Source organism: Scyliorhinus canicula, chromosome 18 (assembly GCF_902713615.1).
Source record: "Scyliorhinus canicula chromosome 18, sScyCan1.1, whole genome shotgun sequence".
In the NCBI taxonomy this organism is placed as follows: domain Eukaryota; kingdom Metazoa; phylum Chordata; class Chondrichthyes; order Carcharhiniformes; family Scyliorhinidae; genus Scyliorhinus; species Scyliorhinus canicula.
Window position 1 is genome coordinate 10,070,219 of NC_052163.1, and position 16,396 is coordinate 10,086,614.

The 16,396-nt window shown below is 44.1% G+C and overlaps 1 protein-coding gene across 16 annotated transcripts in view; it reads left to right on the top strand.

The window, feature by feature from the left end:
- The window catches only part of bptf (bromodomain PHD finger transcription factor), a 198,865-nt gene that overhangs the window by 81,398 nt on the left and 101,071 nt on the right, over positions 1 to 16,396 (top strand). For all 16 annotated transcript variants that reach the window (XM_038777441.1, XM_038777450.1, XM_038777443.1 and 13 more), the window contains 4 exons: positions 707 to 904; positions 10,451 to 10,644; positions 11,564 to 11,919; positions 15,699 to 15,830. In XM_038777441.1, coding sequence (XP_038633369.1) covers positions 707 to 904; positions 10,451 to 10,644; positions 11,564 to 11,919; positions 15,699 to 15,830 — 880 coding nt within the window. The remainder of the gene's footprint in view (positions 1 to 706; positions 905 to 10,450; positions 10,645 to 11,563; positions 11,920 to 15,698; positions 15,831 to 16,396) is intronic.

Here is a 16,396-nt window from a genome sequence, read left to right on the forward strand (position 1 = left end):
GCTGCCATAGCTTGTTTCAATACCCAGACTAGGGAAGATTAGCCATAGAAGAAGATGGTGGTGGTGGTGGTTGGTTTAGGAAACAGCACTAAGAACAACGCTGGGACCTGTTTGATATCAAGCACTGTTTGTCATTTCCTAGTGGTTTAACAGGAATTGTTTGAAAAGAGAACAACTGTTGTTCTTATCTAAAGTAGGGCAGCTCGGTGGTGCAGTGCTGCTTTGCAGCGCCGAGGACCCGGGTTCAATCCCAGCCCCGGGTCACTGTCCGCGTGGAGTTTGTAATTTCTGGTCGTGTCTGCGTGGGCTTCATCCCCACAACTCAAAAGATGTGCAGATAGGTGGATTGGCCACGCTAAATTGCCCCCAAATTGAAAAAAAAAAAGAATTGGGTACTTTAAACTTTAAAAAAATGGTTGTTGTCTAAAGTACTTTTGCGTTTTGAAGAATAACCATTTGAATAAAGTCTTTTTTTGGGTAACATAATTTAAATGATTAAGTTATTTAAATAGGAAATGATGATGAGAAAACTTGAGCTCAATTTGATCAATTTATTCTTAAACACCTTATGCAGGGCTGTGTTCATAACTCATGGAAATTTATCCATTTCGATGGTTGATTTATTCCCACTGGTTGAGGAGGAAGGTGTGTTTTTTTGCTTTTGATGTCTAAAATATAATTTATCACTTTTTTTCTACTACTTTAGAAGATACTGTTCAGAATTCTACTGATACTACCACTGCTGTGAAAACCGTGCCGTCACCGCTAACTGTTGATGATAGTACCAGCAATGTGGATTTGTCCAGTGAGACACCCACTCAGGATTCCAGTTTCAAAATAGCTGAGGATTTAGAGAATATGGAGGGGTTCTCGCAGTCTTCAGGAAATGGCCAAGAAGATGCAGGTAAAAAGATAATTATTTCCTTGTAATATGCTGTCTTGCCAATTCATGTAATTAGAGTTCAAGCATAACATAGATACAGAGCTTGTGGCATACCGGTCCTTATCAAGAGTACTGTTACAGAGTGTTATGATTTTACATCTGCTTATTTAAATCCATTGCTGATGTCTTCAGTAAGTGCTGTGACATCATTAGTTTTTGTTACCTGTGTATATCGTATTAGTTTGTTTAATTTTTCCAATTAGCATTGCTGCCTCACTGCGTCACGGACCTGAGTTTGATCCATACCGTGGGTGACTGTGTGGAGTTTGCACTTTCTCCCCGTGTCTGTGTGGGTTTCCTCTACGTGCTCCGGTTTCAGGTGTCAGTCCAAAGATATGCAGGTTAGGTGAATTAGTCATGCTAAATTACACCATAGTGTCTAAAAGGTTACGTAGGGTTATGGGGGTAGGGTAGAGGTGTGGGCTGAAGTAGGGTGCTCTTTTGGAGGGTTGGTGAAGACTCGATGGGCCAAATGGCCCCCTTCTGTACTGGTGATTCTGTGATTAAAGAAGATTAACTTTATTGACAACACACTTCGACTACCTTTTTGTGGTCGTTACCACATCTTTTTGGTGACGAGAATAAAAAAATTCAAGTTTGAGCATGTTCAGCACAACGTTTTGCTAAGTTCACCAACAAAACTTGGCAGCACCGTGGCTATGTCTATCAGTAAGTTTGTGGAAAGAGAATGGGACTGCAGATGTGGAAAGGTTAGAAAACTATTTCTTGACAAATGGGACTGCAGGCGCGGGTAGAAAGTGCTCAATTCTCTGGGTTTGTGTGAGGTGAAGAATACAAGCAATGAGCTACATCACGGAAACCGGGGAACATTTTATTTACGGATTTCGAACATAGAACAGCACAGAACAGGCCCTTCGGCCCTCGATATTACACTCGTTCAGAATCACCACAATCCTAAGCCCTCATTAATTGTAGAATGTTTCAAATTCCATAGTTATTTTCGGAAGATGGGATAACTGTAGCAAACTTTTGCTGAATTGCATCAGCTCCCTGAACATTGTGTGTTTGGGGCAGTTTTGGAAGACCTACTTCAGGACAGACTAGTCTGTGGCTTTAAGGAGGACCGCATTCAGTGGCATTTGCTGGGAGAAGCCACTCTTTCTTTAAGAAAGCCTCCAGAAATTTTTTGGGACTTGGAAATGGCTGCCAATAAAGACATTCAGGCAAGGTGCACTGCATCAAGTAAAGAAAAAAGCTGCAAGTAAAAAGGTGAATAACAGTGCAGTGTGTTTTAGATGTGAAGGGACATTGCAGTTTTAAAAAATCCTATCCTTAAAATTACATGTGCAGAGTGGACAGGACAAACTTTTAATCCATCTTATTGCTTGCTCTAAAAAAGCAATTCAAATTCAAATTGATGTCAATTCGTGGTCTCCACGAGAGAGGCATTCAAGAACCAAGCTGACAAAAAAAGGCATTGTACCTCATCTTGGGCTTGATCTGACTCTTGACCTTCGCCAAAAGGCCGAGAAGCGATGGCACGAAGGGGCATTTAGTGAAGAAGTGCTAAGAGAAGGGGTGCTAAGAAAAAGTCCAAGGCGAAGCAGGGAACTTCAAATGTGAGAGCCTCAGTCGATGGCACATCATTTGGCAAGCTCTGACCAGGCAGAAGAGCATTATCGACATGGATGAGTGAGGTCCTATTTATCCTACAGTAGAGATTGATGGATATGAAATCAAGATGGGGTGAACACAGGAGATTCTGTCAGTAATCAGTGAGGAGACCTTCAGGAAGATTTGGGACTCTTCAGCAGGCACTAGCCCAGGGGTGGGCAAACTTTTCCGTGCAAGGGCCGCATTCAGAAATTCACAATTCACAAAGGGCCGCATAGTATATTAAGTAAAATAATTACTTCACCCGGTTATGATTGTGGGCGTGTCATATAGAACATGGAACAGTACAGCACAGAACAGGCCCTTCGGCCCTCGACGTTGTGCCAAGCAATGATCACCCTACTCAAGTCAACGTATCCACCTATACCAGTAAGTAACCCAACAGCCCCCCCACCCATTAACCTTTAAAAAAAAATTAAAAAAAAAAAAAAAAATTTTTAAAAAAAAATTTTTTTTTTTTTTTTTTTTTTAAATGACTTGGTGGGCCGCAGAAATACCTTTGGCGGGCCGCATGCGGCCCGCGGGCCGTAGTTTGCCCACCCCTGCACTAGCCAGTACTTGGGCGGGAATCAATCTTTGGTCATACACCAGTGAGACCCATTGCCTGGAGTGTTAGAGGTGGACATTGCATTTAACAGCCAAGAAGCAATAGTATACTGTGTACCTGAGTTGGCCACAGAGGACCAGACGGGCTTCGTCAAAGGTAGACAGCTAACCTCGGACATCAGGCGCCTGCTGAACGTGATAATGACCCCATCCGGGGAGAGAACACAAGAGGTGATAGTCTCCCTAGACGCAGAAAAGGCCTTCGAGAGAGTTGAATGGAAATACCTCATAGAGGTACTGGAGCGGTTCGGGCTTGGAACAGGGTTCACCGCTTGGGTAAAGCTCCTATACAACGCTCCCATGGCGAGCGTACGGACCAACAATACCAACTCTCAATACTTCCAGCTGCACAGGGGCACCAGACAAGGATGCCCACTGTCCCCGCTGCTGTTCACACTAGCAATCGAACCACTAGCAATCACGCTCAGGGCAGCAAAAAATTGGAGGGGGATCCGAAGGGGAGGCAGAGAGCACAGAGTCTCACTCTATGCAGATGACCTGCTCTTCCACATCTCGGACCCACAGAGCAGCATGGACGGAATCATTGCGCTCCTGAAAGAGTTTGAAGCCGTCTCGGGCTACAAACTCAACATGAGCAAAAGCGATATCTTCCCAGTACACCCGCAAAGGGGGGTGGAGCACTAAAGGGGCTGCGGTTCAAACAAGTCCGACACAAATTCCGCTACCTGGGAATCCAAATAGCCCATGTCTGGAAAGGGATCCACAAATGGAACCTCACCAGTCTGACGGAGGAAGTAAAAAAGGACCTGCAAAGATGGAACACACTCCCACTCTCCCTCGCGGGGAGAGTCCAGACGATCAAAACGAACGTACTTCCCAGGTTCCTCTTCCTGTTTAGATCCATTCTGATCTACATCCCCAAGGCCTTTTTTCAAAGCACTGGACAAACTTATCATGGCGTTCGTATGGGGGGGCGGTAAAAATGCTAGGATCCCAAAGAAGGTCCTACAAAAAACAAAATCCAGGGAGGAGGAGGGGGGCTAGCCCTCCCAAACCTACAATTCTACCACTGGGCGGCAACAGCCGAGCGAGTAAGGGGATGGATCCAGGAGCCAGAGGCCGAGTGGGTGCGTGCGGACGAGGCCTCCTGCATGGGGACCACCCTCCGGGCCCTCGCCACGGCAGCACTCCCATCCCCACCCCAAAAAACACTCCACCAGCCCAGTGGTGACAGCCACCCTCCAATCCTGGAACCAACTGCGGCAGCAATCTGGCCTGACCAAAATGTCGGACAAGGCTCCCATCTGCAACAACCATAGGTTCACACCAGCACTGACTGACGCCACCTTCAAAAGGTGGAGGCAGGACGGAGGGACACTGCCAGTCAGGGACCTATACACTGACGGCAGGATCGCAACACTGGACGAACTGACAGAGAAAGTTCGGCTAGCCCGGGGGAATGAGCTACGGTATCTGCAGCTCATAAACATCTTACGAAAGGAGACAAGGACGTACCCACAACTGCCAGGACAGACACTATTGGAAGACCTACTGTACGCAAGAATCCTAGAGAAAGGGAACTGTAGCGACATGTATGATCGACTGGTAGAAAGGGACGACACCGTACTGGACGCAACAAGAAAGAAATGAGAGGATGACCTGGGGATTGAGAGAGGGTGGGGACTCTGGAGCGAAGCACTGCATAGGGTCAACTCCACCTCCACGTGCGCAAGGCTCAGCCTGACGCAACTAAAAGTGGTACATAGAGCCCACTTAACAAGAAACCGTATGGGTAGGTTCTTCCCGGAGGTGGAGGACCGATGTGAACGGTGCCAAAGAGGCCCGGCCAACCACGCCCACATGTTCTGGTCTTGCCCCAGACTTGTGGAGTACTGGACAGCCTTCTTCGAGGCTATGTCCAAAGTGGTGGGGGTGAGGGTGGAGCCATGCCCGATAGTGGCGGTCTTCAGGGTTTCAGACCAGCCAGATCTATTCCTGGGGAGGAGGGCGGACGCCCTTGCCTTTACCTCCCTGATCGCCCGCCGTGGAATCCTGTTTGGCTGGCGGTCAGCAGCACTGCCCAGAGCTGCAGACTGGCTGTCCGACCTCTCGGAATCTCTCCAAATGGAGAAAATCAAATTCGCCATCCGAGGGTCAGACGACGGCTTCCACAGAACGTGGGAGCCATTCATGCAATTGTTCCGGGACCTGTTTGTGGCTAACGAACAAGAGGAAGAATAGTCGGGTGGCCAAGAATCAGAGGAAAATGGACGGGAATCGAGGGAAGGTAGCCGGGGGGGGGGAGGGCTACGGGTTCGTTAAGGGGGTTTGTTCTCGGGGTTTTACGCTTATTTCTTTTTCTTGTTAATTTATTGTTTTTGTATTGGAGGGGAGGGGTTACTGTTTTTCTCTGTTGTGATAAAATTTGTTGTTGAAAACTTGAATAAAAATTATTCCAAAAAAAAAAAAGGACAAAGCTGCAAGCGACAGTCTGATGGCAAGCTAAGGCCCAAAACCAAATTGTAAATAAATGCCTATAAACAGGTGCCTCGGCCATATTGGGGAATGTAAAATATGTATGCCGGTTAAAGGGGGTGGCCACAGTTGTTATTATGAAGATGCTTGCTTGTAAATATTCATGTTAATTTTTGCGTGTTTTTTTTTCTAATAATTTGTAATTTGTTGGATATAAAATATGAAAACTCAATTTAAAAAAAACATTTCCAAAAACAAAAAGAAGCAATAGTATGGCTCCTGGTGGTAAAAGGGCATGAGCCTAATCTACTCGGGAGTGATTAGCTCGGGAAAATTCAATTGAACTGGGATGAGAACTCACAAAAGCGACAGGAAGTCATTCAGAAATATCCTGAATTTTTCAAAGATGAACAGAGCACATGTGGGCACTACAGTTGAATTGTTCGTAGATTCTCGGTCTACCCCTTTTTCAAACTGAGGACAGTGCCTGACACCATGAAAGGCAAAAAGTGTAGGTGGAGTTGACGGAGTCACCAGTGTTACTGCGCAGATCACAGCCTAGTTGCTAAACCCCTGGAAACTGATGTATTATTAAAGCATTAGTTTCATTATTCTGACTTTGGCGGGGCATCTTATTTAAATCAATTGTTGATGTCAACAGTAAGTGCTTTGACGTCTTTACTTGTTACCTGTGTATATTTGTTTCTAACTGCTGTGAGTTCTGATTCTATTCAGTTAGTTATTTTGTTGTTTAGCTAAACTGCTCCCTTTTTTTGAGTCTATACTCCATTTTAAACTTTGTTATTTTTATATATTAAAGAAGATTTACTAACTTTACTAACTAAGCGTTTCAACTACTTATTTATGGTCAAGTTACCACAGTTGTTCAATTCCAGCCAAAAAATTGGTATGAACAAACTGATATTTAAATTTTGCATTAAGTAATATGAACCCTTGCTGACTTTTTTTGTCCAGGAGATTATAGTTGTGATTTCACAGGGTGTGGAAGAAGGTGGGCTACCCAAGAGTCCAATCTCCTTGAGTAACAAAAGGATCGTTTGTAGCTGACATAAAAGCAGTGTCATGGCACATGTGGTGCCGCAACTTGTTACAGCTACATCCAAGTAGAGGGAAGTACTTCCCACAACCAGTAATGGCATGGTTAATGGATGATGCTCTTAAGACATGCTAGCAGCCAATGTCCATTTTCTGATTTAGGATCTACATATATGGGGAATTTGGAACACAAACCTGCAATCTACAATCCTGACTAAGTGATTCGATACCGTGATGCATGATGCTATTGAAAATATTTTTGTACATTTCAGACATGATCCCTTTCCTCTTAACATTTTTCTTGGGTGTGTACTCCTGAATTTCTGAGATATTTTGACAAAATCGATCAAGGTTGGCTAAATAGCAGACAATTACTGGGAGTGTCAAAACTCCATGACTTCGGGCGGCACAGCGGTTAGCACTGCTGCGCCACAACGCCAAGGACCCGGATTCAATCCCGGCCCCGGGTCACTGTCTGTGTGGTGTTTGCACATTCTCCCCATGTCTGCGTGGGCCTCCCCCAGAACCCAAAGAGGTTGATTGGCCATGCTAAATTGCCCCTTAATTGGAACAGAAAGACATGACTAATTCTTCACCATCCAAGCATTGAAGCCATGTATCATGGGGTGATCCCCCCCCCCCCCCCCCCCCCCCATTAAGCTCATTTGAAAGGGGCAATTTTAGTAAGCTTTATGTAGATACATTTTTCAATAATATTTTGCACTTCACTGGTTTGTTGGCAAATATTTTCCGAAACCTTTTTAAAAAAATCAAGTGTTTATCTGCCACATGATACTAAGGATTAATCAGTTGCTTTGCTACAATTTATCTTGCTCTTCAGTGAGTCACTTGATGTCAAGACTCTGGTTTAAAACCTGTTTGCAACTGTGTACCATTGTCTGTTGAAATGTGCCTATTGTGGAGCTATAGCTGCTTGCTTATCCTGTTCCTGAAAAAAATAGACCATATGATTAATGTTACATTTTAAAAGAAAATCTAATCTAAAGCAGAAAGGCAACTTAGATTTGATTACTGTCAGGGATTTCCACAATCATTTGACCATATTAATCTCCAAGGAATGGTGCATAATGTAGAGTTTCTGTATCTAATACATTTCTCCTACCTTTTAAGAAACCGTGTATATTATCTCTTATTGAATCACCCCTCCTATGTGCACTGGATTTCTTGTTTATTTCTAAGAGCTATTAATGGATTGGTATTTTACCAGGTTTCTTTTTAATTCTGCAGGGGTGCACTTATTAGAAGACATGTAGGCTAGCAGTTTCAAACAGATTTATGACACCTTCCTAAAGAGATGGGCAATTATTGTTAAAGATCACAAGAAAATCTAATATTGGCTTACTATGAAATTAAGGGTTTTATTTGTCGACAATGTATAAAACTTGAGCCTAGTTTTATTGTCAAGGATACTGGCACGATTATCGGATGCTCAGTTAGGGTTCCGGCAGGATCATTCAGCTCCTGACCTCATTAAATCCTTGGTTCAGACGTGGACAAAAGAGCTGAACGGCAGAGGTGACAGTGACTCCCTTTGACATCAAGGCAGCATTTGGACTGAGTATGGCATCAAGGAGCCCTACCAAAACTGGAGTCAATGGGAATTTAGGAGCAAAGGAATTAGGAGCAGAAGTAGGCAATTCAGCCCTTCGAGCCTCCTGCCATTCAATCAGATCGTGGCTGATCTCTTCCTGGTCCCAAATCCACCTCCCCATCTGTTGCTCATTTCCCTTCAACCTGTTTTTTAAATCCGAAATATATCTGCCTCCTTCTGAACCATTTAATGACTCCCGAGTCCAATGCACTATGGGGCTGCGAGTTCCACAAATTCACCACCTCTGCGAGAAGTAGTTCCTCCTCATCTCCGTTCTTCTACCGCCTCTCAACCTAGAACTGTGACCTCTCATTGTTGATTGCCCCACAAGGGGGAACATTTGGTCTATGTTTACTTTATCAGTCCCTTTTAGTATTTTTATGCAGCTCGATCAGATGCCCTCTCATCCCTCAAAACTGCAGTGAGTATGTAAGACCAAACTGGGGAAAAAACTTCTGGTTGGAGTTGTACCTGGCACAAAGGAAGATGGTTGTGGTGGTTGGAGGTTGATCGACTCTGCTCGAGCACCTCTCTGCAGGGTAGTGTCCGAAACCCAAACACCTTCAGCTGCTTCATCAGTGGGCACCCTTCCAGCAGAAGGTCAGAAGTGGGGCTGTTTGCAGATAACTGCACAATATTCAGCATCGTTTGTGACTACTCCGATAATGTTGTCCAAATGCAACAAAACCTGGACAATATCCAGTCTTGAGCTGACAAGTGGAAAGTAACATTCACACCACAAGTGTCGGACAATGACCATCGCCTACAAGAGAGGATCTAACCATCAACCCTTAACATTCAATGACATTACCATTGCTGAATCCCCCACAATCAACATCCTGGGGCTCACCATCGATCAGAAACTGAACTGGATTAGCCATATTAATACTATAGCTACCAGATCAGTGGGCAGCAAGGTAGCACAGTGGGTACCATTGTTGTTTCACAGCTCCAGGGTCCCAGGTTCGATTCCCGGCTTGGGTCACTGTCTGTGTGGTGTCTTCACGTTCTCCCTGTGTCTGCGTGGGTTTCCTCCGGGTGCTCCGGTTTCCTCCCACAAGTCCCAAAAGACGTGCTGTTAGGTGAATTGCATATTCTGAATTCTCCTCTATGTACCTGAACAGACACCAGAATATGTTGACTAGGGGCTTTTCACAGTAACTTTATTGCAGTGTTAATGGAAGCCTACTTGTGACAATAAAGATTATTATTATTAAAGGTTAGGAATCTTACGGTAAGTAACTCTCCTCCTGACTCAATCTTCTACCCCCCCCCCCCCCCCCCCCCCCCAAAAGCCTGTCCACCATCTCTTAAGGCACAAGTCAGGGGTGTAATGGAATATTCTCCACTTGTCTGGATGAGTGCAGCTCCAACAACACTCCAGAAGCTGGAGAACCATCCAGGACGATGCCCACTTGATTGTTTCCATCTTCCATAAATATTCAATCCCTCCACCGCTGATGAACACTGGCATTCGTATCTACCATCTACGAGATTTACTGCAGTAATTCGCCAAGGTTCCTTTGGCAGCACCTTCCAAACCAACAACCACCACTACCTAGAAGGACAAGAGCAGCAGATACCTGGGACCCCTACCACTTGGAGGTTCACCTCCAAGTCACTCATCATCCTGACCTGGAAGTATATCGCCGTTTCTTCACTGTCGCTGTGTCAGATTCTTGGCATTCCTTCTCTAACAGCACTGTGGCACCTACTCGGGGACTGTAGCGATTCAAGAAGGCAACTCGCCAACACCATCTGAAGGGCAACAAGGGATGGGCAATAAATGCTGATCTAACCAGCGACGCCCACATCCCGTAAATGGATAAAACAAATGAAGAAAAATAATAAACACCTTCAGCCCCTATCTCGGGTCAACAGATGCGAACTAAAATAGTTCGGGGGGGGTTCTGATGTAAATGCTTGCTTTACTGTCAAGTGACATTCCAGACACTTGAATCGGGCTAGAAACCAGAAACTACTGACGGAACTAACCAGAAATACTTAGATCAGCTTTCCTTGGGTTAACATTGCTTTCTTTAAACATATCAAGTGGGCAGGATGCATTTGAATGGGAAATGACATGTAACAATATATCTGACATTGTTTTGTGAGTGAGCTATGCACTTCCATTGATATCCCTGCAATCATTATTTGTGCAGAAGCAGAAGAACTTGGCAGTGATAAAACAAATGGTGAAAATGGTGATTGCTGTGGAGCTGGTAAAGGATCATCTATCCCAACTCGGATGGTCACGAGGTTACGGAACCCTGAGAGCAAGTTGAGTCAGCTGAAGAGCGCCCAGGCTGCTGCTGCAGTGCATGAGGCAAACAAATCATTTAAGGAAGGCAGAGAGGTGAGACAAGCTTGTATATAAAGAACATACTTTTCTTAAAATATTGCAAACTACACAAAAATAAGATGTATACTGATTAAGTAAGTTGCTTTTTAAACTTGCTGTGACTTCAGATTTTCTTTCCAAAATTTACTTTAAACCTCATACCGTTGAGGCATTTTATCATCATCTCACATTTTTTAAAATTACAAATTTAGAGTACCCAATTCATCTTTTCCAATTAAGGGGAAATTTAGCGTTGCCAATCCACCTACCCTGCACATCTTTGGGTTGTGGGGGGTAAACCCACGCAAGCACGGGGAGAATGTGCAAACTCCACATGGACAGTGACCCAGAGCCGGGATCGAACCTGGAACCCCGGCACCGTGAGGCATCAGGGCTAACCCACTGCACCACCATGCTGCTCCCTCTTCCCACATTTAATGACAGAACATCAACTGTGGAATAGGCAAAAAGCCTTTTAGGCCATCAACTTAATTATTAATGTTGGTTCTCTCCTGCACCCCACACATACACCACACACACCCCACCCCCCACTGCAACCTCTTGATCCCTACTTTAAAGAACTCAGAGTCCCTTTGTCTTCCTGACACCAGGGAAGGAGGATAGAATATAGGCAATTCTATTAATATCTCCATGATATTTAATCCACCTGTTTGCAGATATTTTGAGGTTGTCAATTTACTCCGTAATCTACCTTGTTTGGAAGTGTGTTGCACAAAAATATTCAGTTTTAAAACTTGGTGTTTAAAGATATTCATATGGAACTAGCAACTACAAGCTGGAATTTCGGAAAGGTATTGATAGAAAATGATGTGTTGAAGCTCAAGGGTAATTAGGGATGGGCAACAATGCTGGCTTAGCCAGCGAAGCCCACATCCCATTAAAATTAATTTTTTTTAAACTATTTGCTTTTCAGGTCCTGGTGGTAAATTCACAAGGGGAAGTCTCTCGCCTGAGCACAAGAAAAGATCTGGTGATGAAGGGAATTGTGAGTAACTTGTTTAAATTGGGCCAAGAGGGAAAGTATCGTGTCTACCAAAACCAGTACAGCACCAGCACCTTGGCACTCAACAAGCACCAGCACCGAGAAGATCATGACAAACGGCGGCATCTTTCTCACAAATTCTGCATGACCCCAGCGGGAGAGTTCAAGTGGAATGGTGCTGTCCATGGCTCAAAAGTTCTTACAATCTCTACTTTACGACTAACCATTATCCAGCTGGAGAATAATATCCCATCCTCGTTCCTGCATCCTAATTGGGCTTCACATAGGTGAATTGAATTAGTTTCTTTGAGCGTTTATAATCATATGAAAGAGTAACTTCTACATTAATGCTGGTTAATTTTCTCTTGATTTTGAAATGATTTGAAATGAATATCAGTAGATAACAGTGGCATTTCAAGTATGAACATTTTTCGAACTGGCCAGTAAATGTAATGTGCATTGTGCAAGCTGTAGTTTGGTCACCATCAGCATGCTAATATTTTTAAAAATTGAGATGTGGCCTTTTCTTTCTTTCTTTCTTAATTAATTGGATGCGGGTGTCACTGGCAAAGGCAGCATTTGCTGCCCATCTCTAATTTCCCTTGTACTGAATGGCTAGGCTATTTCAGAGGCAGTTAAGAGTGAACCACATTACTGTGGATCTGGAGTCACATGTAAGCCAGACCTGGTAAGGACGGCAGATTTTCTTTCATAAAGTGTGTTAGTGAACCAGATGGGTTTTTAACAACAACCAATGATCAATGCATGGTCACCATTAGTGAGACTAATTTAAAAATTAAATTAAAAATCTGGAGCTGAAAGTCAGTCTCCGTAATGATGACTATAAAACTATCGTCAATTGTTATAAAAAACATCTGGTTTGTTAATGCCCTTTGGGGAAGGAAATCTGTTCCCCAATTTGGTTTATATGTGACTCCAGATGCACAGCAATGTGGTTGACTTTTAGCTGCCTTCTGAAATAGCACAGCAAGCCACTCAGTTCAAGGGAAATTAAGGAATCGAAGCAAACTCTGGCCTTGCCACATCACACAATCACAGAAAATATAATGCAGAAGAGGCCCTTCAGCCCATCCAGCCTGCACAGATGCATGAAAGATAACTGACCTGCCAAACTAATCCCATTTGCCAGCACTTGGCCCAAAGCCTTGAATGATATGATGTGCCAAATGCTCTACAGGTATTTTTTTGAGGATATGAGGAACCCACCTCTATCACTCTCCCAGGCAGTGCATTCCAGACTGTCCACACCCAAGACGTGCTTGTTAGGTGAATTGGACATTCTGTATTCTCCCTCCGTGTACCCGAACAGGCGCCGGAGTGTGGCGACTCAGGAATTTTCATTGTAACTTCATTGCAGTGCTAATGTAAGCCTATTTGTTTCACTAATATTATAACAGCTGCTCCCTATCCACCCTGGTCATGCCCCTCAAATTGTACACGCATGATGAGAGTAAAATAAAATTCTCGATGTGTTAATTGAATTTAAATTCCACTAGCTGTGGTGATGAGCATGCTTATTTATTGAAATTTTAACATATCAAAAATTTGCAGCAGAACACCAGAAAACGCACACACCAGAAATTACAAGCAACAACAGTAATAAGAAACCCAATAGCAGAAATATAACCGCAGACAATCAATCTGCCTTTCCCCCACTAACGGCTAACAATGACCAGTTCTTTAAAGTGCAAAATAACTGGCTGATATCTACACCATAACCCATCGATCGACCCACTCACTGCAAACTTAACCTTCTCGAAGTACAGGAATTCCATTAAATCATCCAGCCATGCTGCGGCACTAAGTGGCGTCGCCCGCCTCCAGCTCAGCAATACCCATCGTCGGGCCAGCAGCGATGCGAATGCCAATGCATCCGCTCCCACCCCCGTCCTCAGCTCCTGCTGGTCCAACACCCCAAACACAGCAACTAACAGGATTTTACGTCAACCTTCAGGATTGCCGATATCACACCGAAAAAAGATCCCCAGAAACCCGCCAGCTTGGGACAGGACCAGAACATCTGCGTGTGATGACCAGACCCTCCTGAGCACAACTCACATTTATCCTTGACCCCTTAAAAAAAAAAAAAAATCAACGACTCCTGACCCTGGCGAGGTGTGCCCAAGTGCTGGCAAATAGAATTAGGCAGGTCAGTTATTTTTCATGCATCGGTGCAGACTCGATGGGCTGAAAGGCCTTGAACTGTATCAAACTCAGCCTCGCACAGGATGACTTAGCATTCACCCCATAGTGGGACTCACTCCATACCTCCTCCTCCAGAATGGGTCCCAGCTCCTCCTCCCACCTGGCTGTCACGTCTTCCACCGAAACATGCTCTTCCCCCTCGCTTCGGAACTTCCGGCAAGTTATCCTCCTTTTCTATGTAAACACTGAGGCAGAGTAATTGTTAAACATGTCTGCCATTTCCCCATTATCAGTGACAATATCTGGAGATAGGAATTCATCTATATGGCTCACTACTTTATCAAATATCCTTCTAAGGTGTGGTTACCAGAACTGCTCAACCAAGTGGGGTCTAACCAAGGTTTTGTATAGCTGTAGCATAACCCCATTGACTTTGTATTCCAATCCTCTAGATTGTGCCAAATGGCATTTAATGTAAGCAATGAGGTTATCCATTTTGGACCAAAAAAGGATAGAGCAGAGTACTTTCTAAATGGAAAGGAGTTCAGTGCAATGAATGTCCAAAAAGACTTGAGGCTTCAGGTGCATAGGTTCTTAAAATGCCAGGAACAAGTGCAGATAATAATCAAAAAGGCTAATGAAATACTAGGTTTTATATCCATATGATTGGAATGTAAAGACACAGGGGTTATGCAGCGATACAGAACCCTGGTTGGACCCCACTTGGGTGAGCAGTTCTGGGCACCACACCGCAAGAAAGATATTTTGACCTTTGAGGGAGTGCAACGTAGGTTTAGAGAAATACCTGGATTACAGGGGTTGAGTTACGAGGAGAGATTATTCAAATTCGACCTGTTTCCACTAGATTTAGAAGGCCAAGGGGTGATCTGATCAAAGTATTCAAGATGTTACAGGGAAAGACAGAGTAGATAAAGATAAATTATTTCCGTTGGTTGGAGATTCTAAAACACCGGCGCATTGTCTAAAAATTAGGGCCAAACCATTCACTCAAATGGTGGTAGAGGTTTGGAACTCTGTCCCACAAACATCAATTGAAACTAGATCAGTCAATTTTAAATCTGAGATATTAAGAGATATGGACCAACAGTAGGTATATGGAGTTAGGTCACAGATCAGCCGTGATCTCATTGAATGGTGGGACAGGTTTGAGGGGCTGAATGGCCTGCTTCTGTACTTGTGTTCCTAATCTGTTCAGAGATAGGTGGCCATGCTGAATTACTGCATTGTAGTGGAGGCACTACAGCTGGCTTCAGCATTATAGGAAGAATGAAATCTTAATAGGACCCACTGCATCATTGCCCAGGGTCAGGTTCAGGTGTGATGCTTGCATGTTAATAGCTTGTATGAGGAAAGTTACTGCTTGGAAAAGATGGTGCAATGGCAGTGTACAGAGAACGATTTCTTGGAATATTCATTGCCTTCCGAAAGAACATGAGAAATATTTGGCAAGCAGTCCTTGTGTTTTTCCAAAGCATGCTTCCTTGTATGTGACTGTTACACTGAAGACAGTAAACTTGCTTCATTTTGTATTTGTGGGCAGTGACCATCAGTCACAACGGGCACCTCATCCATACCTCACTTGAAAGAACACGTGTATTTCTGGCAATGGATACTGAATTGGAAATGTTGTATACTTTCCGCTTTGCTTACCCAGGTGTATTGAGGCTATTTGTGCTCAGTGATACTCCAGCTGAGATTGGCTGGAGCATAGACTATTTTATCTGTATGGCTCGCTCACTGATTCAACAGGGAGCTGATTCTGACTTTGCAGATATTGCCAACTTTAGAGGCGATAGAAACTTGCAAAGTTCATGTTATTGACGTATTTACAACCTTTGTTAAAAATTATCATCAACTTTGTTCAAACAAATTGTTTTAGATCTAATTGGATAAAAGCAGTTCAGATGTGCAGTAAACCAAGGGAATTTGCGCTCGCTCTTGCAATCCTCGAGTGTGCAATCAAACCTGTCGTCATGCTTCCGGTCTGGCGGGATTCTTTAGGGCACACCAGGTGATTTTGATTCATGTTGTTGTCTTTCTTACTTTTTTGTAACCTTTGCTTGACCGTTGATTCTTCGCCTAGGTTTCTCAAAAGGAAAATAATACCAGTTAATATTATTGTCAATTTTTATCTTCAGTAGGGGCAGTAAGGTGGCACAGTGGTTAGCACTGCTGCCTCACGGCGCCGAGGTCCCAGGTTCGATCTCGGTCCTGGGTCACTGTCCGTATGGAGTTTGCATATTCTCCCCGTGTTTGCGTGGGTTTTGCCCCCACAATGCCTGGGTTTCGCCCCCGCAATCCAAAGATGTGCAGGTTATGTGGGTTGACAAAGCAGATTGCTTGATTGGCACCCCATCAACTGAGATTCACTCCTTCCACTATGCATGCACAGAGGTGGCAGTGTGCCCTATCTACAAGATGCACTGTAGGACCACCACCCACCCCCCAAAAAAACCACTCCCTATCCTGACTTGGAACAATATTGACTGTTCCTTCACTCTTGCTGGGCCAAAATCCTAAAGATTCCTCACTAACAGTACTGTGGGTGTACCTATACCACATGGACAGCAGTGATTC